This window comes from Penicillium psychrosexuale (assembly GCF_028828465.1).
Source record: "Penicillium psychrosexuale strain IBT 29551 chromosome Unknown utg000003l, whole genome shotgun sequence".
Lineage (NCBI taxonomy): Eukaryota > Fungi > Ascomycota > Eurotiomycetes > Eurotiales > Aspergillaceae > Penicillium > Penicillium psychrosexuale.
The window spans coordinates 5,011,703-5,037,686 of record NW_026643188.1 but is presented as its reverse complement, the minus strand read 5'-3'; the positions used below and the strand labels follow the sequence as shown (position 1 = coordinate 5,037,686).

Genomic DNA, 25,984 nt, shown 5'->3' with positions numbered 1-25,984 from the left:
CAACAGTCTCATATCATGGAAATGGACACTGTCCCATCCGCTGCCGACGAAGAGTCTCCTTGAAACCCTCCAATTCCTTGTACCCCTTGCCCTCAAAATACTTCGGTCCCAGATCATCGGTGCGATAGCCCTGTGGGTAATATTTGTCTCCGTCATCACCAGGCAAAGGATGTCCGAGTGCCCATTTAAACCATGCCATCGGCCCCCAGCGGTTCCAGATTGTGGGCTGCACATAGAATGGAGCTCCGTCGTATATCAACACCCAGTTGCGGCCGTGCTTATCCGGTTTGTCGGTGAACACGTTCAAGCGCAAGAAGTCTGGGCGTGGCAGTGATAGGTATCGCAGGTATAGTTAGCGGAGTTTGAATATCAAGGCAAGTATGCCGCTGAAAAATGCAGGTGGTTCTTCCATCCTAGAAAATGTACACATTAGACTCGCTATATGTGGTGGTGAGTTGGGATACATACATCATCGCGGTTCGCAATCGATCTCCCATCAGATATGACACGAAGTATCTAGCCAACGGCTTCAAGAAATTTGGCAAATTATATACCAGCACGTCAATCGTCTTTTCCGCAAGCTCCTTGTTGCGAGGGTGAGGCTTCATGTGCTGGATTTCGTATTGCTGGCTCCATGCACCAATCTCCCCCAGCCAGTGAATCCCATCTTGGAAGCCAGTCTTTCCAGAGGGCAAAGCATCATAATTGATTTCCAACGCATCACCGAGACTCTTCCAGAATGTCCCGACAGCACATCGTTCCATTTCAGTCATCTCGCGCCACTCGAATTGTTTCACAAACCGGATTGGCTCAAGAGCGAATAAGCTTAGTGTGTATAACATGTCAGCTTCCATGATCTTGCCGCTAGCTCTGTAGCCCTTGTGCAGAAATTTGGTTCGGGCTATTGCTGTCCGCGCTCGCTCGGAGCGTGGGTCGAAAGCCATGAATTCGCCGATCAGTGTGCCTGTGTCGGCATATCTCTTGAATGATATTGTAGAGTCTGATAACTGTGATGTCTTCAGGAGCAGTGTGGATATTGTCGGAACGCCATATGTCTGTCCACGTCAACTTCCAGTCATATACATACTTGGATGGGCTTTGCATACGCGGAAGAGGGCAAACTGCAGTGACTTAAGCACAATAAAGGGAAACTCGGTCTGCATGATTGTCTTTTGAATAGCCCAGGCATCCTGATCGGACATGCTGCGCATGGATTGCCTCGTTCCGTAGCAGCTATATTTACTGTGGAGTGTCTGCCGTCGTTGGAAACGGAGTGAAGATATCAGCGCTAGGTATGTTGCTAGCCCCAGCAACACACATAGTGTCTGCTTGACAATGAAGCTTGTAGCAAGGAGCTAGATAGAGGGGCATCCTCGGTACTGGACGTAGGTAGTGATGCCATTTATAGCAAGGCGATGGAAATAACTGTAGATATAGATTTAGGTCTTGAGATGGAAATAATGTCTATTAAGATCAATTCATTGCACTCGGTCTTATATAGATTCCATCCTCTATGAACATATAACCTTGATGAGGATTAATCGTGAAGTATATTGCTGATCTCATGTTAAAACGACCGGACCGAGGAATATAGGCTGCGGGGAAATCTCACATCTCAAATGCATAAATTTTTGTATGTGTGTGTACATCATGGGATATTGTGCTAAATAGAAATACCTATGAGCTGTATACATGTACAAGAGAGTCGTGTGGTTTCAATAGTTTCAATATACCGAGGTTTGCAATCAAACCCGAATCATTCGACCATCCACGCCCTCTGTGCCAGTCCAATCAAATCTTCATGAATCAGCCTGATCGACAACATACTCGGTATCTCAGTCGGATGGATTAGATCCAGCATCGTACGATATATACATCCCTTGTCTCCCCTCTTTTCTCACCTTGTACTTTGTACTCGTGCTTTTTTTACTGAGGGGCTGCCAATTTCTCCGCCTCGAAACACAAAGCGTCCTTGGTTGCCCACTTCCTTGGAACCTGCTTGTCTTTAAGAGGGTATGATCTTCTTCTTTAGTTAATCGGGGAATGCGAGAAATCACAGGACCCTGTTCTTGAGCTTTCAGCGGTCTTGGCTTCGTTCTCTCATCCATATCGTCTGACATGCCTAATAGCTTGCTTATATGTATTGTATGTAGTTTAATGTCGTCTTGATCAGGTCCGTAACTATGTACAAATCGCTATAAATACATGCAGTCTCCCTCTCATTTTAGTGCTATTGTAATCTCGCCAGCACCGTCTCCTCCATCCCGAACGATGATACCTAGGATCCAGACGTTCACGGCAAAGAAGAAGAGCCCTGCGAGAAACAGCCCAGGTACGAAGGATGATAGTCCCAGGAATTCGAGGTTGTAACCTTGGTGCAGCCAGAGGGCCTATATAGTTGGTCAGAGTTGAAGCCCTGAAGATTGTGGTATCAGAGAATCAGTAGACAATACATACCTGTCCGGCAATCCATAGTATGGCTGCTGGTATGCCCAGAGCCGGTTTACGGATGAGCGAGGAAGAGGGTAGGTAAAATGGAAGCAGGATGAGGTACCAGAGGAAATACTAAACAGATTAGCTGCGAGTATGACCATTTTCGGATCGAGTCACATACCTGACTGGTACAAACTTTGTTGAAAGTGACAAAAGTAAAAGTCTGCGCAAGCATCGTAGTAGTCAAGCTCTTCTTTGCCAGGACCAGAGGCAAAGCAATAACCACAAGGATTAGCTGCGGAAGGAAGGCCAGTGCCTCAAAGCGAGTTTCGGCCCCACCCGCAGCAGAAAGATAGAGCAGTGTACTATAGGGAGAGAAATTGTGGCGGTGATCGATGCGAGTAAGATGGTGGAAGAAAGTGTGATGGAGGAACGGTTGACCGTACTGGAGGTACATGACGAGATTCAATGCCACGAAACTGGCCAGTGCTGCAACTGTAAACTTCACCCGGGACGGAGTAATGAACCCCAAAGCCTTTGACAGCAGACCCGAGCCAGTCGTTACAGACCCATCGCGCTCAGCATCCCACCACCAGAGAATGGAGACACCATAGATGAACGGATAAATTTTGAAATGCACAGCAAGACCCAGGATAAGCCCAGCAAGGATAGGCTTCTTCGTCAAAGTTGCCCAGAGGAGCGCCGCAACAAGCACGCCGAGCAGTCCCTCCGAACTACCACGGGTACTGATATTGGCAACCATGGGATTCCACAGCCAAACAGCCGAAACGTACCGCAGCGCGCGCTCGACGGGAAATTGATAGCATCGGACAAGCAGCTGGACAACGAGCCATCCAGCAAGGACGTCAGACAATGCAAAAAGCGCCTTTCCAAGGGCGAAAGTCAGTGTTGACCAAGGCGCGGCACCTTCCCACGCAGTAGGGAGAAGCATCCATGCCAAGAGCGGCGTGTAGCGGTAAGTATCCCGAGTGTATGGCGACTCGCCCTTTGAAACATAGCGCGCAGCATCAGTGAACACCATGTAATCGATGTCGGTGTATTTCACGGCGGAGTGCGCATCCTGCCAGCCTCCATAGACGAGGAAAATGAGGCGGAGGGCTGTTGCGGCGAGAAAGACTCGCGCTGGAGAGTCGAAGAGAGCCATTCCCTTACTTGCAAAAAAAAAAGACTCTCTTTTTCGTCCTTTGATAACAACCAAATCAAGAAATTAAAGGTTGCTAGGTTGTCTGTTGCGGCTAGCTCGCATAATTGGGCGGCTTGATGAACCCCTGGCGGATGTCGTCGGGGAGAGTAAGGAGCTGCACATCCAACTAATCTTTTTGGATCTTAAAATCTGTAGTGACTGTGGGCGTGAATTAATTCGCTTTCCATTCCATACAATTCCGCTTGGTAAATTGGATGTTTACGTGGAAGATGATTGTTGATGCCACCTCGAGGCTGATATCCGCTGACTCAGCATGGTCCGTGTCCACGGGTCCGAGATTGCCTAATCGGGACGAGAAGTATACCTCCAGGGCTAGGTATTGCACCCTTAACACGGGAGGGCTGCTATGGACTGGCTATTCACTGTTTATGCCTTACTTAGGCTTGGGGTTTGAGTATAGTCTATCTCTTGTTGGTGTCTCTCACAGCTGTACACTGCCTCGAATTCCTGGGGCTATCATCCTTCGTGCCTGGGCTGTTTCTCGCAGGGCTCTTCATAGAATGAACTGCCCAAACCAAGGTCTTTACCCAACAAGAACAAGAAATTCCCACTGATCTATGTTGGAACTGCAAGATGTGGGGGAAACGTTTATACCCATGTCTATGTCTTCACGTTCAAACTATGTATCAGGCACCGGCTAAATGCCTCGAATTTGACGCTTCTCAAACGTGACTACAGTGAATCTCAATAGAAGCTTAGGTTGGTGATCCTTCGAACTCATTTGTCGCGAGAATGATATCTCCGGATGTATGAGGGTCAATAATGCTGCGATCGAAGGTTCTGCTTGAATACAAGCAGATCACAATAAACCTCATTTAGACTATGTGAGCTGGCCATGAACCACACAGCCACCTCAAAGCACCCAAAACGAGACCATTGACAAAAAGCATGTGCAGCGTAAGCGATAAGTAATCTCTGCCAAGTGAGACCCATTGTTACAGCTCGGACCTGTACAACATCACTCAAACCCCTTCTGTAAGAAGCCATCGTCCAATTTTAGAATTCGGCCGGCCAAATTGGGACAATTAGATCTGATAGGTTAGATGCCGTCAGATGATGTGGTCTACTTCTATACTAAAAAGAAATAAGACAGGCTAGTTATAAATCTCATTTAAACCTGGCTATAGTCTTAACATAGATCATTCAATTCATTAGCCAGACATGTACCGCAGATATATCCATACTATCTATGTATCTTATATACCAGCACAAGAAGATGGTGACCCCCTGCAGAGGAAACGAAGCTATATTACAAACTTCATTGTCCGCGGTATCTTTTCATAGACATTTGACAACTTCATCGGAGCTTGGTGATTATAGAGATACATTTCCTTGTTTATTCTTCTCTCCGTTGAAGAGACTTCATCATGGTCCTGGGCATGGGAAAGTATATCAATCGAGGGCTTCTCAACCCAAAGTCCGATGAGTCTGCAAAGGTCGAGAATGCTGGGTCGCCAGTGAGCTCGACCTCAAAAAAGAATAAATTTCGCCGCCATTGCAGGCGATTCTGGTGCTTCTACCTCATCGCCAATGTGATAGTCTTGGCGATTTTCCTACCGGTTTTGTAAGTCACAGTTTTTACGTGTTCTCCTGTTTGTGATCAAACTAACATTGCCAAACAAGCTTTCTGGTCGCGATTCCTGCAATCGCGCAACTAGTTGTCAACAAATCAGATCTACGACTCGTCAATGCCGAAGTGATGCACCCAACGGCAGATACAGTACGAATGACACTAGAGGCCAAGGTGAATCTGAAGCTTGCACTAGGCGTTCGGCTCGATCCCGTTGTCTTCTACGCATTTGTGCGCTCCGTGGGCCACGAGAATGCATATGCAGGAATTGAGATCCCCGGACAAACTATCAAGGGAAATTATTCACTTAAAGTCACCGACCAGTTGACGCCAATCCTCAATATGACTTCCTGGGAAACTTTTGTGAGTCAAGCTGTCTCCCAAAAGGAAACAGCATTATCACTCTATGGAGTGACTGTTGGATATCTCGGGGTCCTGAAAAACCACATCATATTGGATAAAGATGTGGTAATGCCAAGTGAGTCGTTCGTTAGAGTGGCATTCCACGGTTTGCTAATCTCCGAGATAGCTTTAAACAAGTTTGAAGGCTTCTCCATCGCGAACAGTACATTCCTCTTACCGGCAGAGGACGACGGATCCAATCTCGTTGCCAATATTACACTTCCAAACCCCTCCGTCCTCAGCTTCGAAGTTGGCACCATCACACTTGACCTCAAAAGCGGCAATACAGACCTAGTCATCGGCAACGCAACGGTCAAAGACGTCACACTTAGACCTGGAAACAACACATTCCCGTTGAGAGGTGTGATCGACATTAGTGCGATGATCGGCAACCTCAGCGAAGTTCTTAGCTCACAGGGCCCCGCCATCAGGACAGGCGCACTGAGCCTGACAGCTGTGACTAGATCTATTGTATCTAACGGCACTCTAATCCCGTACTATACAAAGGTCCTCGGGTCACTTCCCCTCGTGGCAAACGTGAGCATTGGCGACGTTCTCAGAAACTCGCTCGCTCATCTGGGCTCGAGTGAAACATTGTCAGACCTCGATGACAAACGCAGGAGAGGCCCTGTGCAGTTGGGTGGCCCGGTTGGATACGGTGTCGCGTATAACCAGGTCGCAAGTCTGAAACACAACAGACACGTTCAAAAGATGTTCGAGAATGAAGATCCCGAACGAAGAGACGCAATTATAGATTCGCTGGCTCGATATTATGCTTCACTATGAATGTACGCTTTTACTTGAATTGGATTTAACAATACCTCAGTGACAGTTTTCTTCCTGAACTAAATCTTGATATCTGGTCCGCTAGGGGTGGATCGACCATTGAGGCAATGAGCCAATAGTGATCATCATCCTAGCGTCCAAGGATGAATGAAGCTGTTGTAGATTAAGATCCCATTTTTGTGCCAACCGTATCATGAAAAATGAGAAAAATCGGAAATCTTACAGTACATTGAGATCCTTGAAGCATTGAATGGAAAGTTAAGTCTGTCATACGTTCATTTCCACATATACCCTATGCTAACATGCTAAGGAGAATTCACACAAACAAGGCAATAATAGAGTTGAGAAGAGAAGAGAACAAGTTTTCAGTAGTAAAGCCCGCCATTCGTGAAAAAACCAGGGTCCGGCATGGCATCAAAATACGCCGATTGTTCTCCGAATTTCAGGCCTTTCTCATGATCCGGGGTCAACAAAGACATCGTGTCGCTCCTCCCATCAACATCAGCGACAATCCCCGGCCACAAGTTGTTGTCACTCCAACTCAGATACTCCCAGAGATACTGGGCCCCCGAATCATCCGTGAACGGGGTATTAGCGAGGGGGTCAAGGAACCCATTCTCGCCCATGTTACCACGACCTGTATCAGACGCCGCGAATATGAGCGACATATCCCGATCAGCGGGATAAGAGCCACCAAGAATGCTAGCGGAAGAATCAGGATCGGCGAGGTCCTGCCCCCGCTTGCTAGCCTCGTAGATACGCGAGATAGCATCCAGCGACCGCTTCGCCGTATGGCCAAAGGACTGCATACGGGCCAGAGTCATCATAGCCATTTCCACCTGTACTTGACAGGACTCAATGGAAGCACGGGGGTCATTTACCGTTGGATCGTTGAGGAACAATCCCACCAAGGGCACCAGAGAAGCCTGGAAGGTCCACCAAACAGCATTCCATCCGCACAGTTGGTTAAGCTGCGCTGTAGCGGCAATATTCCGAATAGATTCTTCTGCGACTTGGCGACATTTTTCAATCGCAATGCGCTCCTCAGATCGCAGTGCGATATAAGGCACACGTCGCATGGCGTAGCTGAGCAGTGTTGGTCGGTACAGGAGGATCCGCTGGTTATAATAGCGCCAGCGCATTACTATGCGGACAGTGTTTATTGACTCCGAGCAGGGCTGGTGGTCTTTCAGGACGGAGGGGAGGTTGTCCCACCACTCTAGGAGCTGTGCATCTGCATGGGCCATTTCTTGGTGCTTGACTAGCGGTGCTGCGGCGAGGGACTCTTGGACTTGGGTTGCGATTTTGGCGAAGCGAATGTTTTCCACTAAGGGGAGGATCTCGAGGACGTTTCCCTATTAGAATGACATTAGTCAAACGATCGTTTTTTTTCTCTAGAGAGTAACAGGGCCTACCTTGTCTCGACAGAGAGGGGGTTTAACTGTAATGTTCGAGCCTATCCGACCCATACTAGGTCGGCCTAGCGTCATGCCGGCCCAGGTATCCATGCAGAACAAAGACCACCAGACGCGGCGCTTAAGATCCATGGAGGCTAGCTTGGCCGGACTCGATATTTGATGAGTCTCCGTAAACTCCTTGTGCAGTCCTAGGGCAGCCGCCATACGCAGCGCGGCACCCATAATGGAGTATGCTAGATTCGGCTGACTGATATAGTGACAGTACCAGCCCCCCATCAGTCCCAGCGCCTGGATAGTCTCGATATGGGAGCTTCCCAAGGAACTCAGAGTTAAGTGACCCTTGAATCGCAGAAAGTATGTCTGGTGTGTTACATCATCGGGTCCTGTAGCCGCAATGCAACCGAGAGCAAGAACAATGTTCAGCAGAGCAAGCCAATGGTCATCTCTCCGACGACCAGAGCAGTAAGCCTCACGGAAGGAGGGCTCATCGATCATGGGAGCGAAGGCTTGGAAATAGAGGAAATATGCATCGAGCATTTGCATCTCTGAAGGTGGAATAGGGGGCTGTGAGGGTGTGGGAGGCGCAAGATGCGGCCATCCTATCGCATTTTCCTGTTCATTCAGGGGAGTACGCGAAAAGTACGGGGCACAGCCTGGATCCAACCAGACAATAACCTTGATCACAGCCTGGATAGATGATACACCCAGGTAAGATGAAGGTTGGCGAGCCGACAGCGACAAGCCATTAACATCATCCGAGACGCCCTCTACTAGATCAGAGGAGCTAGTATTACGGCTATCGGGTAGTTCCTCAGGCATAGTTTGCAGGGCCTCGAGGTTGTCATCGTGATTCGATAAGGGTGAGACATGGGCTTCCAGCGAAGCCGATGTCGATGGTGAATCGGTCTGATGTGACAGTGCTTGCATATGAGAGCCCGACGGAGTGGTTATGAGCTCGAGGAGTTTCTCACGTGGCAAATTTGCCAATGACTCTGGAGAGAAGTTGGGGAATAACTTTCCCAAGATACCTCGATACTCTTCCAGGGTGGTAGATAGCTTTTCTACGTGTCTGTGTATATTAAACTGGTTAGATGGTTGGGGTTAGGATAAAGCAATGGGCAAGGCTCACCTCCGCGATGGCCGTGGGTCTGAATAGTGGCACTGGTCTGACTTCTTATACCACCGACATGCCTCACATGGCTTCTCGCCATCACACTTGATCTTGCGATGGCGACAAGATGTACAAGCGCGCAAGGTTGTCACACGGCGACTAATGGATTCACGCCTTTCACTGGTGGACCGGTTACGGGCAGGAGTTGCTGCTGTAGGATTTTCGAAACCCTCGAATGTATGGAACATTGCTGATGCTATGAATTCACGACCACCGTGTGGTCAATGAGTAGGCCATATGGATGTGTAGAATAAGAGTGTATGGTGTTTCCGTTGAATCGAGACAGTTCTTCACATTGCGGAAAGGTGGCAAGTCATATGTGCAAGGAGATAAAAAAAAGGTTCCAAGCGAAAACGCCGACTAACAAAAAGCAGAGTAATAATAAGAAAAAAATAGGCTGATCCGCTTAATATCCCCGCATTTTGTTGGATTTGAACGATGCAAGTCTTTTTATAGGCTAGTGATCTCCGCGACAACTGAGGTTTCGAGTCCCGACCTGCCTAATATCCCGGGAATTGCCACGCCAGCATGAACAGGGGTGGCAGATTTGCTATTCAGAATAAATCTCTTCCTTCCAGTATTCAAACGCCACAGAGCGTGCATGGCAGGGTACTCGGCACTCCCTAGTGTGGCACGGATTCCCCGAAGTGAGGGGCAATTTCCCCAGACTCACTTTAGGAAATCATCATGAGCCCTGCAGGATGGGACTAGACGATCGTATAGGAAGATCACTAGCTTTGCATGTCCGTTCTCGCATGGGGGTCCAGTACCAGGCAATTTCCCTTTGACCGGATATTCCAACCTGTTTCGCCAATCAATGTGTCAAACCTCTTCTTAGCGCCATGCTCCGTGTGCTCCGGAGTACGGAGTATACCATAATGGCTCTAAGCCCGACGCCGAGGCCTGGAATGAGGGATTTTCACGAATCAAGGAGCAGGTGCTCATTTCCACTTATGCTTACCCCGTGTATCAGGAGGGGCAGGGTGCGACGGCACATCTCGCCACTGGGGTTCGGTGCCGAGACACTTTCGCGCCATGTCTCTTTCGAGTCAAGGGCCCGAAATGGGGACACGAACGGTAGGAATTCTCGCCTTATTTTCTCTTATTCTCGAAGCGACAAAGAGGCCAAGAGAGTCAAACTCGGCAAACTCGAAGTAAATTTAAAGCCAGCACTGTGCAGAGCTCCACGTTTTGATCATTGATCTCCGGGGAAGTTACCGGGGCATGCCAAGCCTGTGGGATGAAAGGGAGCCGAAGCAGGACGCCCGTTGCCTGCCAATGTTCAACCGTCATTGGTTCGGTTGTGACTCTTGTGACGAACGATGCATACTAACGGTAATTGGTGCAATAATAATAAGTTCAGTATAGGCAGTGTCATGACCCAAAAAAGCTGCCTGCGCACGGGGAAAACAGATGGTATACAGGTCCATCAGTCCAGAGAGTCTGCAAGTTTATGATAGCAGAAACCGATGGAAAAGAAACCCGAACATCAACAATGCATGTTATTTTGAGCTTGACGGGACCTTTTCCGTGGCCAACAAAGCTCTTGGGTGGATATAAGAACCCCAGGTGTTGACATTGCTGAGTGGGACCTCGGGAGATATGGTTGAAATTTTGCCGTTTTGCAAATTCTCATTCTTTCACTGTATTTGCAGAATACAAGTTGCAAATATACAGGTCACGTGCCACACTAGTCCCTTTTGGACACGGCCAAAGGATGTCTCCGGGCTTATCGATAAGGACAAGTCGGTCTCCACCTAACTATCCATGGATGTATAAGTCCGGGGTAGACAAAGCAACCTCCTGTATATTGCCAATTGCTTTTCAAAATGGCTAAGATCATACACTCTCTGTCTTCTGGCTGGTCCTTCAAAGATCGGGACACCGACGAATGGCTGCCAGTGGCTTCGGTCCCATCGGTGGTACAACAGGATCTCATTGCTAACAACAAGTGAGCTGGGTTTGTTAGACGAAACGTTTCAAATCTAAAAGTTCTCTTCCAACAGGCTCGATGATCCTTATATCGGATTCAAAGAATTGAACGCCCGCTGGGTCAACGAGAAGACGTGGGTCTACCGAAAGGTGGTGGAGAAGCCATCCGTCCCCGCCGGCTCTGCAATTGTACTGGTCTTCGACGGTCTTGATACATTTGCCAAGGTCAAGATGGACGAACAAGTGATCCTGGAGAGTGATAACATGTTCCTGGGCCACCGGGTGGACGTCACCAAAGCATTGGAAGCAGAGGGCGAACACACGCTCGAGATTGAGTTCGACTGTGCACTCATCAAGGCACGCCAGCTCCGATCCCAGGACACGAAACATAAATGGGTCGGGTTCAATGGTGATCCATCTCGCTTGGCTGTGCGGAAAGCCCAGTATCACTGGGGCTGGGACTGGGGTCCAGTGTTGATGACCGCGGGCATCTGGCGTGCCGTACGGTTCGAGGTGTATCAAGCTCGCGTGGCCAATATTTGGCCCCAAACACAGCTATCTGCAGACCACCAGACAGCTGATGTAACGGTCGTTATCGATGTGGAGAGTGTCGGTGATCGGGAATATACGGCCCAGTTTAGCTTTGGCTTAAAAGGGAACGAGATTGCAAGCAAGACTATCCCTGTGTCCGAGAGAACAGCTCAAGTAACATTCCCAGTCGACAAGCCGGCTCTGTGGTGGCCCCATGGATATGGCGAGCAGACTCTGTACGACATATCGGTGTCGCTACTTCGCAATGGTGAACAAGTTGACCAGACATCTAAGAAGTTTGGTATCCGGGCCGCCGAGATCGTTCAACAACCGGACAAGCATGGCAAATCCTTTTTCGTCCGACTCAATGGAATGGACATTTTCTGCGGCGGTTCGTGTTGGATTCCGGCAGACAGTCTACTCCCTGCTGTTAGTGCTGAGCGATACCGCAAGTGGATTGAACTTCTGGTCGCTGGCAGACAAGTGATGATACGGTAAGTTTTGTTTTCCTATGTGTTCTCGGCTTATGTGGATTTAGCTAACGTTGAACAAGTGTCTGGGGTGGTGGTATATATGAAGACGACTCCTTCTATGAGGCCTGCGATGAATTGGGAGTACTGGTCTGGCAAGATTTTATGTTTGGGTGTGGTAATTATCCCACATGGCCTAAGATGCTCGAGTCTATCTGTCAAGAGGCAATCTACAATTTGGAGCGTATGCGCCACCATCCTTCGATTGTGCTCTATGCGGGCAACAACGAGGACTATCAAGTTGCAGAGTCAGAAGGCTTGACCTATAACTACGAAGACAAAGACCCACAGAACTGGTTGAAAACAGATTTCCCAGCACGATACATTTACGAGAAGCTGCTCCCAGATGTGGTGGCTGAATACTCTCCTGGCACATTCTATCACCCTGGGAGTCCATGGGGAGATGGCAAGATATCGTCAGATCCCACTGTTGGTGATATACACCAGTGGAACGGTCAGAGTTCTCTAACAGATCTCGAGTTATTACGCTAATCACCAGAGTAGTGTGGCATGGAACGCAGGAGAAATACCAAATTTTCGATACCCTCGGAGGTCGGTTCAACAGCGAGTTTGGAATGGAGGCATTCCCCCATATCTCTACCATTGACTACTTCGTCGAGAATCCAGAGGACAAATTTCCTCAATCCCAGGTGGTGGACTTCCACAACAAGGCCGACGGTCACGAACGAAGACTGGCTACGTACCTTGTAGAGAATCTTCGGTCCGCCACAGACCTCGAGGTATGACTACCACCGTGATGACCACCGATGCAGGCTAACGTCTCCAGACCTATATATATCTCACTCAAGTTGTACAAGCAGAGACCATGATGTTTGGCTACCGAGGTTGGCGCCAGCAATGGGGCGACGAGCGACACTGCGGTGGCGCACTGCTCTGGCAGCTGAACGACTGCTGGCCGACAATCTCATGGGCCATCGTGGACTACTTCCTCAAGCCGAAGCCAGCATACTACGCCGTTAAGCGGGTCTTGAACCCGATCGCTATCGGGGTCCGACGTGAGCACCACGACTGGAGCGTATCACACGCCCAACCGCCCAAGACCAGCAAGTACGAACTTTGGATCGCCAGCAATCAACCAAAGACCGTCCAAGGCAGTGTCGAGCTGCGATTCCTATCTGTCAACACAGGCCGCGATATTCGGGCTCCGATCGCGCGCGAAAATATCACCATTGCTGCCAATGGCACCACGGATATCATCAAAGGTGTTCTCGACCACATCGCCGAGCCAGAACCGCATGTCCTCGCTGCCCGGTTATGGGTGGACAACCAGGTTGTAGCACGCGATGTCGACTGGCCACAGCCATTGAAGTATCTCAATCTGTCCGAGCGACAGGTAGAGGTTAAGAGGCAGACAGGGAAATCTGGTGAGACGGTGTTGGTGATCAGTGCCTGCAAGCCGGTTAAGTGTCTTGTATTCGAGGAGCAAGAGGGTGTACAGCTTGCGGACAACGCTATCGACATTGTCCCTGGTGATGAGCAGACAGTCAGAGTTACTGGCCTTGGAAGTGAGCCTCTAAGGTACCGGTACCTAGGACAAGCCTCATGCGAAGTGGTTGAATGAGTGGCTACTACCTATGCTATATAGCAGTGGGCAATATTATTTTAAGAGGCAGAAGCACTTCAAATACCAGGCATAATTCTCACGAATATCCATAGGTATACGATGTAGTACATTTTAGACAACGACTAAGAGACGATCATCTCATATCTTATCGGCCCTGGGAGATCTGAACTTAACAACCTCCAACTTTTTGCCAATGGGTACCAAACGCGACTGGGAAGGCCAGCCACTTGAGCTGCATCCTAAAGATACAATCATGGCAGAAGCAGAGTCAGCTCCTTCAATCCTGTCAATCTTTGAGAACTTCCGCGACGAGCTGGACGAGCACCATGACCGCCGCGAGCGTATCATCAAGAAAAGCCGCGACATTACCGCCTTGAGCAAGAAGATGTATGCCTCCACTTCCAGCTCAAGAAGAGCATCACTAACTGGGATTCTTTTAGCATCTTCGCCCTTCAACGAGTCCGCGCAACGAACCAACCCATCCCACCTAAAATCGCCCAAGAAAACCAAATCCGCTTCGACCAAATCCAGGCACTGTTCGAAGCTGTCGTCCCCGAACAATTAGGGATAAATGGCTGGCGATACCAGCGCCAAATCAGCCCTGGAATCCAGGAATTCATCGAAGCCATTTCCTTCGACCACTACCTACGCACGGAAACTCTAATCACGCACGCCGAGTGCTCCGCCCGCGTCCCACCACAAATCCTCATTTCAGAAGAAGACTACCTACTGGGCCTGTTTGATCTCACGGGAGAGATGATGCGCTTCGCGGTTCTATCTCTGAGCTCCGGGAATACAACTGCTACCCAAGTGACCAAGAACACAACAAGCGAAAACGAGAAATCGCCGGTCGCTGCGTCCCAAGATGGCATCGTGGTTGATCTACGTGCTATCCGCGCAGGATTTGAGGCGCTCAGTGTGCCACAGCGGCATTACATGTTCCGGGATATGGCGAAGAAGCTGGATGTGATGCAGAACAGTGTGGAAAAGGTTGAGCGGGCGGCGTATGGGATTGTCGTTCGTGGGAGTGAGAGGCCGAGTGGGTGGATGCCTGATCTGTCGGGCGCGATGGAGGTGGCATCCTACTAGGAAAGTACATATCATGAAGTATCCAGCAATGATCGATGGCTTATTTTGAATGACAGCGTAGTTCGTTATAGTTCGGGGGGTTGCATGGCTATTCATATGCCAGGAACTATACAGAACTTGACGATCAAGTCTTCTCCCGGTTGATGTCCTAATATCCCCTATTAATAACTTACTTCGACATTTTATGAAAATCGCATATTCCATATTGACATTGCTGTACCGACAGGTGCGTCACCGTGACATCACTAGTTCAGAACGGTAAAGACAGTAGAAGCCCGTTGTAGGGACAGGTTGGGTGCAAGAAAGGAAAAGACAAAGCATTTCCAATTGCAAAAACCAAAGCAAGAAAAACGCCTTCGTAAAACGATCGTGTCACCCATATCCCATAGCACCAAGAGCCAAAGATACGGCCATGTTGACTCTAGACGGCCAAATCAGACGGGCGAGCGTGGGTTCTCATCCTCGGAGAGAATACCCTGCGAAATCAGGTCTTCGGGCTGTGGCCGATTCTGAATCTTATGCTCGAGGTTATCGGCCAGCATGTGCTTCTCGAGTTCGCGGGCAGGGGCCTGCAGCGCTGGGGCAGCGGAGGTTGCGGGGAGGATATTACCTTGGCGGGTTGTTAGTATATTGAGAGGAACTCAGGTACCAATCTCAGGCACAAAATGAAAGTAAAAAATGGGAAATGGGAAATAATATATCGAATCAGAAGGAAAAAGAAAGGAAAACAAACGCTCAACCAGCTCGTCCTTCTCAGGCCTCTTCTCCAGGTTCTTCTTCAGACTGTCAGTAGCACGCTGGCGGTCGAGCACCTGGCGGGCAGATTGAATCGCTCTGTCATTGTGTTAACGATCATATCTCACGAGACTCGTGGGACTATTCCCGGAAGCACTCACGGAGCTACATTGGTGTCCAGCAGGATGTGGCGGTTCTTGAGGTCCTGCATTTCCGGGCGGGTTTGGAGGTGTTTCTCCAGCGAGTTGCGACGCTCGTAGGTCGGGGGAAGAGACTGCTGAACGGAGGACATTGTACTTGTAGCAAGTAATGATAGTCAAAGTGTTGTTAAGAAGTGGAATCAGTCGAGGAATGGAGAAGGCGAAAGTCAAGTGGTGGTCCCGTGGGACAATCACGCGGGGAAAGCGGCGGTCTATACATCGACACCATATCACCGTGAAACTACACCAAAGGGAAAATATCAAGAATAATGCAATTTACTGGGATAATCTGGGATAATCTAGGATAACTGGGATGCTAGTAGATCATAAAACAAAAAAATACAATCCACTTTCATACCATCTCCCAGCGCAAAACAGAAAGCAACCGTCTCAACGTCTCCGCAATTTGACGATCTCCCATCTCCGTCTCCTAAGGAAAGGGTGAAAGGGGAAAAAGGGGGGGCACAGGTTTTCCGAAGTAGACATCATCCAAGCAGCGCATCACAGCCGCGGGTCGAATCCACCAAGGGATTCGTGTCTTTTCGTGTCCGAGATCCGAATCATGCCGGGGTTCTGGGATCGTTTATGCCAGAGGAAGAGGGAAAAGCGCACTCTGCAGGCAATCACAGCAAGACAGATCCAGATCCAGATCCCCGCATTCGGGGGTTTATTGCAGTCCAGCAAAGAGAAAAGAGACACCCCTGTCCAGTTCTGGATGCATTGGTTCACAAAACACTCCAGTCTACTGTCATCAAGAGATGATTTGAAGGTAGACTGTTCTGCTCATGCTAATCAAGGAACCCAGAGCTTACCCCGGCCACGACCATTGCCTCGTGCACCGCGCGAAGATCCACCACGGCGACTATTGGATGAGCGGCGAGAGGCCCCAGCGTTACCACGGGCAGCACCGGTGGCACCCGCAACACCCTGTTGGGTACTCAAGTCTATAGTGGTCGGCTTGGTTGCGCCGCCCAGAGACCGGCTGAAAGAGTCGGGATCTATGGGCTTGGTAGGAACTTCCACGGTAGGTGTAGGCTCAGCAGGAGGTGGCGCAGCCTTAGGGGCAGCCTTGCGCTGACCCCCACCACGCGAAGCACCTCGAGTAGTTCCTTTTCCACGACCGCGGGGGACGAACACTAGCTCATCCTCGTCGCTCTCTTCCTCGTAGGACAACAGGGTCTTCGGTTCAGCGGGCTGGGCCTGAGTTTTCTCGACGTATTTGCAGCGGTTTTTGTACTCGCGCTCCTCGTACTGGATAGCGGTGCGTAGCTGCAGAATGTTCTTGACACCAATGCCAAACTTCTGAGCCCACACCTGGGTCGCACGGTCATTGGAGATAAGAATGCAGGTCTTGGCTGAATTCTCGGCATCGGGGCCGGCATGCAACCGCCAGAGCAGAGCGCTCAGCAATGGGCGCAGAGCGGGCGGTGCGGTCGGGATGACGGATCCGGAGATGGTGCGCTGGTGGTTAGAGGACTTGCTCTTGGTCCTGTCATTCTTTGTTGCTTCATTGCCGGATCCGTGCTGGGCACACTCGGGGCTGGTACGGGAACTGCGAGAGGATGTGCGCGATCCAGGTCCACTGGGGGTGCCGACGGAGGTGATCGACACCGTCTCCGGGTCCTTCTTGAAGTTCAGCTTGGACAAGAGCATCTGCGACAGGTCATCCGACTCGTTCTTGGTCAAAGTATTGCGGGCGCTAATTTCGATCGCTGGCTCGTCATTGTATGTCTCGTCAACTACCTCGGGTTCCTCTTCGAATTCCGGCAGGAAGAATTTCTCGGCCTCCTCCCAGCGCTCGTATTGCTCCATGGGGCCCTGGAGTAGAACTCGGTCGGCAGCGATGTGGTCTTTGCCGGAAGTGACCCGGTCAAGAAAGCGAACCGCTTCGCGGGCATTAATGGCGATCTGCGATCCTGCTCGCTTCAGCGCATGGAGTCGTTCAAGTGCTAATTGGAGAATAATGGTTAGACCGGCAAACGCTGCAGTGAGGCAATCAAAGTCTCTTCAACATTCGGGTACTCACTGTAGAGAGGAACTACGAGATCAATAGCCCCATTAGTAGTCCATTTCTTGATTTCGCTAATATTGGTGGAGAGGGCCGTCTCGTCCACGGCACAGCGGAAGACCTTGCGTCCGGTCGACATGGCGGATACCGAACGTACTCGTTCGTATGTTGGTAAAGAGTGGGAGATACAGGGCAAAGACCACCCTATATCGCAAGACTAGAATTGTAGACAACCGCGACTAAATCGGGGCCAGGGTCAGCACGGGCCTAGAGCTGAGGAAGGAGGTTTGATGATGGAGGGACCTGGGAATGTGGGGGGGGTAAGGGGAGTAGTGGGATGTCGGTTGATAGAGCCATGATTTTCACTCACGATGAGAATCCAGTTGACAGGATGTTTCCATCTGCAGCATCTTTGTAACAATACTGTCTGCTTGGGGTCAAAGAACGCACCTCGAGAAATGATGGGATGGGCAGAGAAGGAAATATGCTGACTAAGCGCGTTATAGGAACAAGACGGAATTTAAAGAGAGAAGTGAGGGTTTCTATATATCGAAGAGGGATACAGTCTAAGAATAGGAAGAGAAAGAAAGAAAAGATCATATTTGTGAATGAAAAGGGTTCCAAAGCCATCATCCCAGCCTATGACTTCACCTTCTTGATGAGGCCGTCCGATTCCTTCACTCGTTGCGCCCACTCACTGGTTTTGATGTTCATATTAGTACTAGTAGCAACATTTGAAGTACAAGGGAAACTTTGTTATACTTACGTCCAACTGCCGTCATATACCCGACGCAGGTTTGGGTCGCCATATTCGGCCTCACTCAGAGCTGTCTCAATGATGGAGGCAGTCACGCCAGTACCACACGAGCTGATAATTGTTTGGTTTGGATCCACCTTGTGGTCTTCAAAAACCTTTCGCAGGTCTTCAACGGGGAGATAGGCTTTGGTTTCAGGGTCGAGGAGTTCTTGGAAGGGCAAGCTCTTGGAGCCAGGAATATGGCCCGAAGAGAGGCCAGGGCGCGGCTCTGGATCGGTTCCAGCCCAGCGACCATAGGAGCGTGCATCTAAGATCTCTATTTCCTCTGCACCTTCTTTGCCATAGTCAAATGCTAACTCCTTCATCTCTCGGAAGGAGATCACTAGTCGCGAGTCGTACGTCGGAACAGAGTACTTCGACTTCTCCACCACCGCTGGCTCGCCGCTCTCAGTCGGAAGACCTTCTTTGATCCAGAGACGATAGTTGTTGAGGATATGTACATTGGGATGGCCGAAAACACGAAGGGTCCAGCCTACACGCGGCGCACTGAATATGCCCAGGTCGGCAGTGTCGTAGACCACCACCGAGTCGTCGCGACGGATCCCCAACTCGCTCATGGCCTCGGCAAAGGTCTCGCAAGTGGGAAGCATGTGTGGGTAGGGTGAATCTTGATCTTTGATAGCATCAAGGTCAAAGAATCGGGCCTGGGGGATGCGCGAGTTACGGAACGAGTCAATTCCATTGCGCCCCTCTGGGTCGTTCGGCATGAACCATGCTGCACAGAGAGGAATCACGCGCGGGGAAGTTGAGATCTTTGTCCGGGGATTCTTCTTGAGTGCTTCATTCAGCTGCTTTGGGGTCACTAGATACGAAGAAAAAGAGACATTGCGCTGAGTATGGAGCCCTGTGGAGACCGACATGTTGGGGCGGAAGAGACGAGCAGAAGCAAAGGATCTGGCAGTGAAAGCCATGGTGGAGAGGAAAGAAGCTTTTTAAAAGACCAATTTACATAACGAGGTAGCAAAGACTCGGGGAAATATCCAAATGCAAGCCAGACCAACCACGAGTAAGAGGAAGCGGAAGAGCAGGGAAGAGCAATAAGAGGAGTACTATTGCGTGTTATGGCGGCATATGTGGAGGTGCGGAGAGTGGACATGTGATAGGAGGCTGATAGGGGAGATAAGCGGTGTTGACCGATGCTTTTCCCTCTTCACCTTTCTTGATTCTCCACTATCCCACCCCACAATGAAGGTCGCTATTAAAGAATGGAATGCCGTCGCTACTTGGCATTGGAATATCCCCGAGGACGAGGTGTGTGGCATCTGTCGTGTCCAGTTCGATGGCACCTGTCCAACCTGCAAATTCCCCGGCGATGACTGCGCACTTGGTGAGTGAACCTTTGACTCCCAATTCCATACTGAATACTGACCACGGTGAATATTGTAGTGCAAGGAAGATGTAACCACGCGTTCCATATGGTAAGACTGCGGAGTGGGCATATGAGCTATCCCTAGACTAATCAACACTTTGGAAACAGCACTGCTTAATGACCTGGATTGACCTGGAATCTTCCAAGGGACTATGTCCAATGTGCCGACAAAGCAAGCTTTACTCTGCATTGTCTATGTGATATCGAGCTAACTGTCTCCAGAATTCGAATGGAAGGACAAGGAATAACGGCCCAATTTGTGTTTTCTTCTTCTCATCAATGGTTATCAAGGCGTTGTCGGACGAATTCAAGATACCCCTTTGCATTTTTATTGGGCGCAAACTTAGATTGGAAGAGTTGGTGGGACCTCAATCTCAACTGAGCATCAAATTAATCCCGTGGTTGGAGCGACTTTGGTCAAAACGAGTTTATACTTCGTATTCGACCTTCCATTTGTCGATATATATTGTTGCAGATCGCGCCATAGATTAGTCGACTCATACAATACCCAAGCCCCAAGCAGCCTACCAGCTACCATATATATACAATCATCATGAAGAATGCAGAATAACCCCGACGTCTCAGGGTAACACATATACCAATATCAAAGTCGCTTGATCCCCTCGGAAGGTCCGGCCGTTGGCGTCTCTCGTCTGATCGTCACGTGGCGCTATCGATAAGAAGCTCTCCGCACGCGATACGGAACCTCGTCCTAAACCTAAGCTCTCTCCAGAATGATGTAGCCTTGGCCTATGGAGATGTCTCTGAACAACTCTCCCTATCATCCTTCCCTATCCTCTTCTTCGTCCAGGCAGTCCCTGCACAAAGAAACACTGTTTCGACCAGGCACCGCCTCTTCGCGGCCAAGTGATCGACAGTCCAGAGGGCAACTGCCTGAGGGCCGCCCATCAACAGACGAAACTCATCAACCCCCGGGAACAACTGCCTTGCCCTGCCAAGATGCAGCTCTGGATGAGACCGAAGATCATTCTGAGGAAGGCAAAGAAAATCTGTCTCATCCCGCATTCCAGCCGTTCTTCGCCTTGATTGAAGACGCCCATACCTCAGACTACCACCACCCAACGGTCCACTACATATTCTCCGACGATGACACCGAGATCGTGACAGAGGCAGCCCTGCGTAGCTTGGCCGCGCAGCAAGAAGCACTTTCCGATTCCAAGAAAGATCAGATCGCGCAGACCCAATCGCCCACTCTGCAGGACGAGATGAAAGATCCCTCCGACCCGGACCTAGCCAAGTCCACCCTACTCCCACCGTCCGTTCCAGGTATCCGAGATAATTATGTCATTCTCGACATAGAGCCCTCACCACACACACCTGACGTAGCGCAAACCAGTCCTATAGCCGAACAACTAGCACCGGGCAAAGGCGGGGGCGGTACAAGGTCCATATCCTCGTCACCGGCGAACCCTTCCGTGCTTCCACAGGATCAGGGGCAGCTACACCCGCAGTATCGCGTTACCGCGGCGCAGAGCTTCTCGTCAACTTGGCAGGTTCTCAGTACGGAAGTGGCGACGGCGCCCACCTTTGAGAATAACAATTCCGGCGAATCACCAGGACAGGGGTTGATGTTGAAGATCCGTGGCACAGGTGGGCTGCCGATTGAGGTAGGTAACACGGAGAAGGACCGTACACTGGAAGAGATGATGGACCAGTTTGCGAAGCGGATGAGCGAGTTGCAGGTTGTTATCGATGCTGCGGAGGCCGTGGATTTGAAAGAAGAATATACCGAGGAAGAAGTTGTGCAACATCCCTTTTCTCAAGACACAGCCGAAGAGACTACCCAGGGCGAGGGGGATAGTGCTGCATATGCTGCAAATGTTGAAGGGGAACATTCTTGATGATTTTATATTTGCTGTTTTTGGCGCATCGTGCGGAACATCGGCTGTTGTACTAAGTCTAGTCTACCAACAGGCTAGGGCCGGTAAACCTTATGAATATATTTTGAATACAAGATGAATCAATCTAAACTAGGAGATCGGGTATGATATTAAGATCAAATTTGACATCCCGATAGGAATATCAATGTAGTTGAACCGGAAACGCCATGTACAGTCGCCTTTCTATGGAACTCAGACAAAGAGGAGATAGAAGAGAATGTCCAACCCAACACTGTTTTCTCAGCCAAAAACTCCGACCCAGAGTGGAAAGCCCAGCGACTATCGGGTATCAAAAATCAACAAGAAAGGAGAAAAACCAAAAGCAAAAATAACATGGAGTCCACCTAATCGGAGGTGCGGTTTCTGAACCTTCGACTACCGGCGATGGCTGAAGGGGGCATATTTTCGCGACCCTCCTTCATGCCAGCCATCCTTTTCGAGAGCATGGTTTTGGGGAGTTTAGTCCCGGGATTGTTGGTTGAGTTCGAGCGGCGCCGTTTGCGGGAAGGTTCTGGCTCTTCCTTTTCTGGCGTTTCGTCCAGGTCCAAGGATGTGGCCAACGCGGGGGTTTCTGGTTTGGTGGGAGGTAGTACGTCCTCACCATCAGACACAACCGGTCTGGCGACGTTTAAGTCGACTTCCCTAAGGCCAGTGTTGGATGGTGGGGCTGCGAATGATGGAAGAGAGTGGCCTACCTCTTCCGGGGTATCATTATACACGAATTTCTTGGACGGTGAAGCATGCAGCGAAGTGGGAGCAGGGGAATCTGGTTGTCCCCCCTCACTGAATGGCAGAGCAGTAAACTGCTTGGATGTCCGGTGTCGAGTGCGAAGACCGTCGTGAGCTTCCGTTTGGGGCATTTCCGAAGGGTATTCGTAGCGTCGTTTCTGAGGGGTTATACCTGTTCGAACATACTCTTTGAGGGGGCGGCTCTGGATGTTGGACCGCATTTCCAAAAGTGGCTGGCGCACTTCAGCGTGTAGGGGTGCAGTAGTTTGTTCCAGGTTCTTGGTATGCATATCGACATCCTCCTGGAGTTGCTCGACGCGTCCAGTGAACGTATTGAGTTGCCCATAGACGTTTGAGCGTGACTCTCGGACAGTATTAGCCATGGTATTCAAACTGCCTAGGTGTGATTCATGGAAGCGGCCATTCTGGGACCGTGCTTTGGCAACGAAGTCATCCAAAGCCTCCATTTGTGTGCTCATGTCGCTCATCTGAGCATCAACAATCCGCACAGTCTCTTGGTGCACAGATTCCGTTGCCCGATGAATTGAGGCGTTGCGCTGGTCGAAAGTCTACTGCCATTAGTTTCATTCCGCAACCCAAGGATGTCAGTCGGTCTTACCTCCCAGTCATTCTGCATCCTGGTTTTGATTTCATCCTTGGATGCAGTAATGTCCTTGGCAAACTGTTCCTCCTTGAAAATCCATTCATCAATGTGTCTGTCGTGCTGCGCAGTCGCTTGCTCAAGAGAGTCGCCTGATGCCGAGATGTCGGTGCGAAGGGTATTAAATTTGCCCTGAAGGCGGTTGTTCTGTTTCAGGCTTGAGTCCTCAAGGAGTCCCCGGATGTGAGACATAAGAGTTTCGCGCTCGACTTGTGCACTCGCATGTTCCTCTTCGAGAACCTGTGCTAGATTGAAAGAAGCTTTTCTATTGGCCTCCACTGTCTGACGGTTAGCTGCCTGCAGCTGGAGACGTAGTCTGTGGACTTCGGATTTCTGTTCATCGATGTGCTTTGCCATGCCCTCGAACATGGTCTTGAAGTCTTTGCCGAGTGTGCTGTATGACGAGTGAAGTTGCGAGTGAAACTCTGAGAACTCCCCAATGACCTCTTCGGAGATTCGAGCAGCAGCAGCCGACAAGCCATTCAGGCCTTCGCCAACTTTGGACTTAACCTCTTCTCGGAGGACCTTGATCTCCTCGAGAACTTCATTCATCTTGTCGCGGGCAGTGGATGTGTTATTCATGGCCTCGGCCTCAGCCTTGTCAAACGATGCATCAAGATCCTTAAGGTGGGAGCGAGTAGACCGCACAGTGTCGATTTCATGGTCTACGAATTGGTGGATTTTGCTAGACATCTCCTCGAGCAGCTTCGCATGCTGCGTCTGGAACATCTGCATGCGAGCATCGACTCGCTCCGTGACATGCGATACCTCACCGGTTGAAGTCTGCCATGTTTTCTGGTTATCAGTCTCCAGGTTATCTTTGCGATCCAGTTTCGCGTGCAGTCCATTCACGTCTTGAATAGTTCCATTTAAGGTAGTCACCAGGCCGGCACCAATGTGACGAAGTTGCTTTTCCGTATTTTGATGAGCCTTCCGCACAATCTTCTCCTCGTCCAGCTTCTCCTGCGTATCCTTCCAAAACTTTTCTGTTTCGTTGAGCACATCGCGCGTTTCTTTGAGTTTGGACTCAATCTCCTCATTGTCATGCTTTAATGAGTTGAAGTTGCCCGTGATCAAAAGTAGCTCTTGGACCTTGTGGCGAAGGCTTGCCTCCATCGACTCGATCTTGGCACGCTGTTCCTCGTTGACGATGCGGCGCGACTCACTTTCCATCGTCATTTGTTCGAACGCATCAGGCGTCATATAGACACCATTGCGATGCCGGGTGGCAATGAGCTCGCTTTTGAGCTTCTGAATTTCCATCCCGATATCTCGCAGAAGCTTAGTTTTGGTGATTATAGAATTAATCTGGGGTTTGTTGCGAATGTTCTTGGCTCGAAAGGCATAATCAAGGGTAGATATGGTCTCCTCTAGGTTGCTTCGGGCAGGCGAGACGGTGGCGATGATGCATGTTTTTGTTTGCCCTCCAAGTGAATCTTGTAGCAGTCTCGTAAGTTTCGACTCTCGGTAAGGAATGTGGGAGCTCTTATCCACCAGAGCGTTGATCACCCTCCCAAGAGTGAGTAGACTCTTGTTGATGAGACCTGCCTCCGTCGCCCGTTTATTTTCTGCACCGCTCCGTCCGATATTTTCGCTACCCGCGAGATCAACCAGGTTCAACTTGCCCGAGCTGACATAGTCCTCCCCAGATTCGGTCGTGCGATTTGTGAGCACGGTGATGGTAAAAACTGTATGGCTTCGGGAACTCAGGTCATTGCATTTTGTCGCTGCCACTTGGCGTTTATGGCTGCCCGATTGAAGTAATCGGATTCCGGTGGACGCAGAGTCGATGTAAGTCTCCTCCATGCCCTGAACCATTGTGCCGTGTCCTCCCTTCTTCTCATTCTCGAAAATCTTGAGCTTGGTGCTATCGTCGTATGACAGAAGATCGCGAAGTTCTTCGTTATAAAGTTCGATGAAGGAGCATTTCACTGTGCTTTCTGTGTCCTCCAGCTTGCGAAAGAGGGCGTAAAGCGTACGCGGAATAATTCCTGCGTCGTCGGAGAGGATGCCCAATGTGTCATTCATGTCTCCTGACATGGTGTATGTCTTTCCTGTTCCAGTCTGTCCGTAAGCGAAGATTGTGCAATTGTAACCTGCCAACATCTGCAAGGAATTAGCGCGGTCCTTTGGGTTGATTCGCGGCGACTATACTAACCTCGTCGAGGACCGGTACAACCACATCCTCGTAGACAGTAGCTTGATCGGCAGCCGGGGAGAAGACCTTGTCAAAAGCATATGTCTTGTTTGAAACCGCGTTCGGTCCCATCGAGAGATCGAGGGTTTTGCCCTTCACACCCTCTGGTGTTGACAAGACTACACCGTTATTCTCCTTAATCTCGCGATCACTGCGACCGCGACACCGGACTACCACATGGATGCTTGTGTCCTCGTTGATTTCCCGTTCGAAATCTTTCTCCCTCCTCTTATTCGCAGCGCCCGATTTTTCTGGGCTCCTCGCCACACGAGCTGCACTTATCGCAGAGGACCTCACTGACGGCGTAGACACCCCAGGTAGTGCATGGCGTTCTGGGACTGCCGAACCCGCTCGTCGAACTGGTTGGCGCAAACCTGACCTCCTCGTGGTGGGGAGGGTGGATGGAGGCCTTGGTGGGCCAGCCATGTTGACAATGCGACACTCGGAATGTAATTGTGGGATTATTTAGCAGTAATATTCGAGGGTCCGTCTGAAAGTTGAGTTGATCTTTTGATTTGATATTTTCACAAGCTGTGTCGGAGTCTTTCACGGTTGTGTATATCAGTGGAGCTTCGTCTCAAACGGGAGCAACATAAACAAACATTACGTAATCCAATCAATCTCCCCTCGCACATGACTCGGTCGGCTGCGCTATCGTCATCGCTCTCTTATCGTTATCCCTCCCCCTCATACCG

General features: G+C 50.1%; 12 protein-coding genes across 12 annotated transcripts; 5 read left to right on the top strand and 7 right to left on the bottom strand.

Moving 5' to 3' along the window:
- Window positions 1–13: 13 nt before the first annotated feature.
- N7518_005766 (uncharacterized protein) lies at window positions 14–1,202 on the bottom strand (the record flags this gene model as incomplete). Its single annotated transcript, XM_057186693.1, has 4 exons — window positions 14–318; window positions 385–413; window positions 469–1,055; window positions 1,107–1,202. 4 exons carry the CDS (start codon window positions 1,200–1,202, stop codon window positions 14–16), a joined length of 1,017 nt encoding a protein of 338 aa, XP_057043463.1.
- Window positions 1,203–2,219: 1,017 nt separating this feature from the next.
- N7518_005765 (glycosylphosphatidylinositol-alpha 1,4 mannosyltransferase I) lies at window positions 2,220–3,598 on the bottom strand (the record flags this gene model as incomplete). Its single annotated transcript, XM_057186692.1, has 3 exons — window positions 2,220–2,390; window positions 2,458–2,565; window positions 2,615–3,598. 3 exons carry the CDS (start codon window positions 3,596–3,598, stop codon window positions 2,220–2,222), a joined length of 1,263 nt encoding a protein of 420 aa, XP_057043462.1.
- A 1,427-nt stretch (window positions 3,599–5,025) lies between these two features.
- On the top strand, window positions 5,026–6,416 carry N7518_005764 (DUF3712 domain-containing protein; the record flags this gene model as incomplete). The annotated part of the gene is made up of 3 exons (XM_057186691.1): window positions 5,026–5,222; window positions 5,282–5,706; window positions 5,758–6,416. The coding sequence occupies 3 exons, from the start codon at window positions 5,026–5,028 to the stop codon at window positions 6,414–6,416; spliced, it is 1,281 nt and encodes a 426-aa protein (XP_057043461.1).
- Window positions 6,417–6,781: 365 nt separating this feature from the next.
- Window positions 6,782–9,193, bottom strand: N7518_005763 (uncharacterized protein; the record flags this gene model as incomplete). Its single annotated transcript, XM_057186690.1, has 3 exons — window positions 6,782–7,771; window positions 7,832–8,903; window positions 8,964–9,193. 3 exons carry the CDS (start codon window positions 9,191–9,193, stop codon window positions 6,782–6,784), a joined length of 2,292 nt encoding a protein of 763 aa, XP_057043460.1.
- Window positions 9,194–10,834: 1,641 nt separating this feature from the next.
- Window positions 10,835–13,580, top strand: N7518_005762 (beta-mannosidase; the record flags this gene model as incomplete). The annotated part of the gene is made up of 5 exons (XM_057186689.1): window positions 10,835–10,956; window positions 11,012–11,962; window positions 12,022–12,452; window positions 12,503–12,738; window positions 12,786–13,580. 5 exons carry the CDS (start codon window positions 10,835–10,837, stop codon window positions 13,578–13,580), a joined length of 2,535 nt encoding a protein of 844 aa, XP_057043459.1.
- A 196-nt stretch (window positions 13,581–13,776) lies between these two features.
- N7518_005761 (translin family protein) lies at window positions 13,777–14,672 on the top strand (the record flags this gene model as incomplete). Its single annotated transcript, XM_057186688.1, has 2 exons — window positions 13,777–13,970; window positions 14,024–14,672. The coding sequence occupies 2 exons, from the start codon at window positions 13,777–13,779 to the stop codon at window positions 14,670–14,672; spliced, it is 843 nt and encodes a 280-aa protein (XP_057043458.1).
- Window positions 14,673–15,106: 434 nt separating this feature from the next.
- N7518_005760 (RPEL repeat-containing protein) lies at window positions 15,107–15,699 on the bottom strand (the record flags this gene model as incomplete). The annotated part of the gene is made up of 3 exons (XM_057186687.1): window positions 15,107–15,282; window positions 15,406–15,506; window positions 15,569–15,699. 3 exons carry the CDS (start codon window positions 15,697–15,699, stop codon window positions 15,107–15,109), a joined length of 408 nt encoding a protein of 135 aa, XP_057043457.1.
- Window positions 15,700–16,399: 700 nt separating this feature from the next.
- N7518_005759 (uncharacterized protein) lies at window positions 16,400–17,754 on the bottom strand (the record flags this gene model as incomplete). The annotated part of the gene is made up of 2 exons (XM_057186686.1): window positions 16,400–17,556; window positions 17,634–17,754. 2 exons carry the CDS (start codon window positions 17,752–17,754, stop codon window positions 16,400–16,402), a joined length of 1,278 nt encoding a protein of 425 aa, XP_057043456.1.
- A 500-nt stretch (window positions 17,755–18,254) lies between these two features.
- Window positions 18,255–19,343, bottom strand: N7518_005758 (sulfurtransferase; the record flags this gene model as incomplete). The annotated part of the gene is made up of 2 exons (XM_057186685.1): window positions 18,255–18,312; window positions 18,382–19,343. 2 exons carry the CDS (start codon window positions 19,341–19,343, stop codon window positions 18,255–18,257), a joined length of 1,020 nt encoding a protein of 339 aa, XP_057043455.1.
- A 274-nt stretch (window positions 19,344–19,617) lies between these two features.
- N7518_005757 (anaphase promoting complex subunit 11) lies at window positions 19,618–20,049 on the top strand (the record flags this gene model as incomplete). The annotated part of the gene is made up of 2 exons (XM_057186684.1): window positions 19,618–19,759; window positions 20,024–20,049. 2 exons carry the CDS (start codon window positions 19,618–19,620, stop codon window positions 20,047–20,049), a joined length of 168 nt encoding a protein of 55 aa, XP_057043454.1.
- A 504-nt stretch (window positions 20,050–20,553) lies between these two features.
- Window positions 20,554–21,663, top strand: N7518_005756 (uncharacterized protein; the record flags this gene model as incomplete). Its single annotated transcript, XM_057186683.1, has 1 exon — window positions 20,554–21,663. The coding sequence occupies one exon, from the start codon at window positions 20,554–20,556 to the stop codon at window positions 21,661–21,663; it is 1,110 nt and encodes a 369-aa protein (XP_057043453.1).
- Window positions 21,664–22,046: 383 nt separating this feature from the next.
- On the bottom strand, window positions 22,047–25,715 carry N7518_005755 (putative kinesin family protein (BimC); the record flags this gene model as incomplete). Its single annotated transcript, XM_057186682.1, has 3 exons — window positions 22,047–23,000; window positions 23,051–25,198; window positions 25,251–25,715. 3 exons carry the CDS (start codon window positions 25,713–25,715, stop codon window positions 22,047–22,049), a joined length of 3,567 nt encoding a protein of 1,188 aa, XP_057043452.1.
- Between the last annotated feature and the right edge of the window lie 269 nt (window positions 25,716–25,984).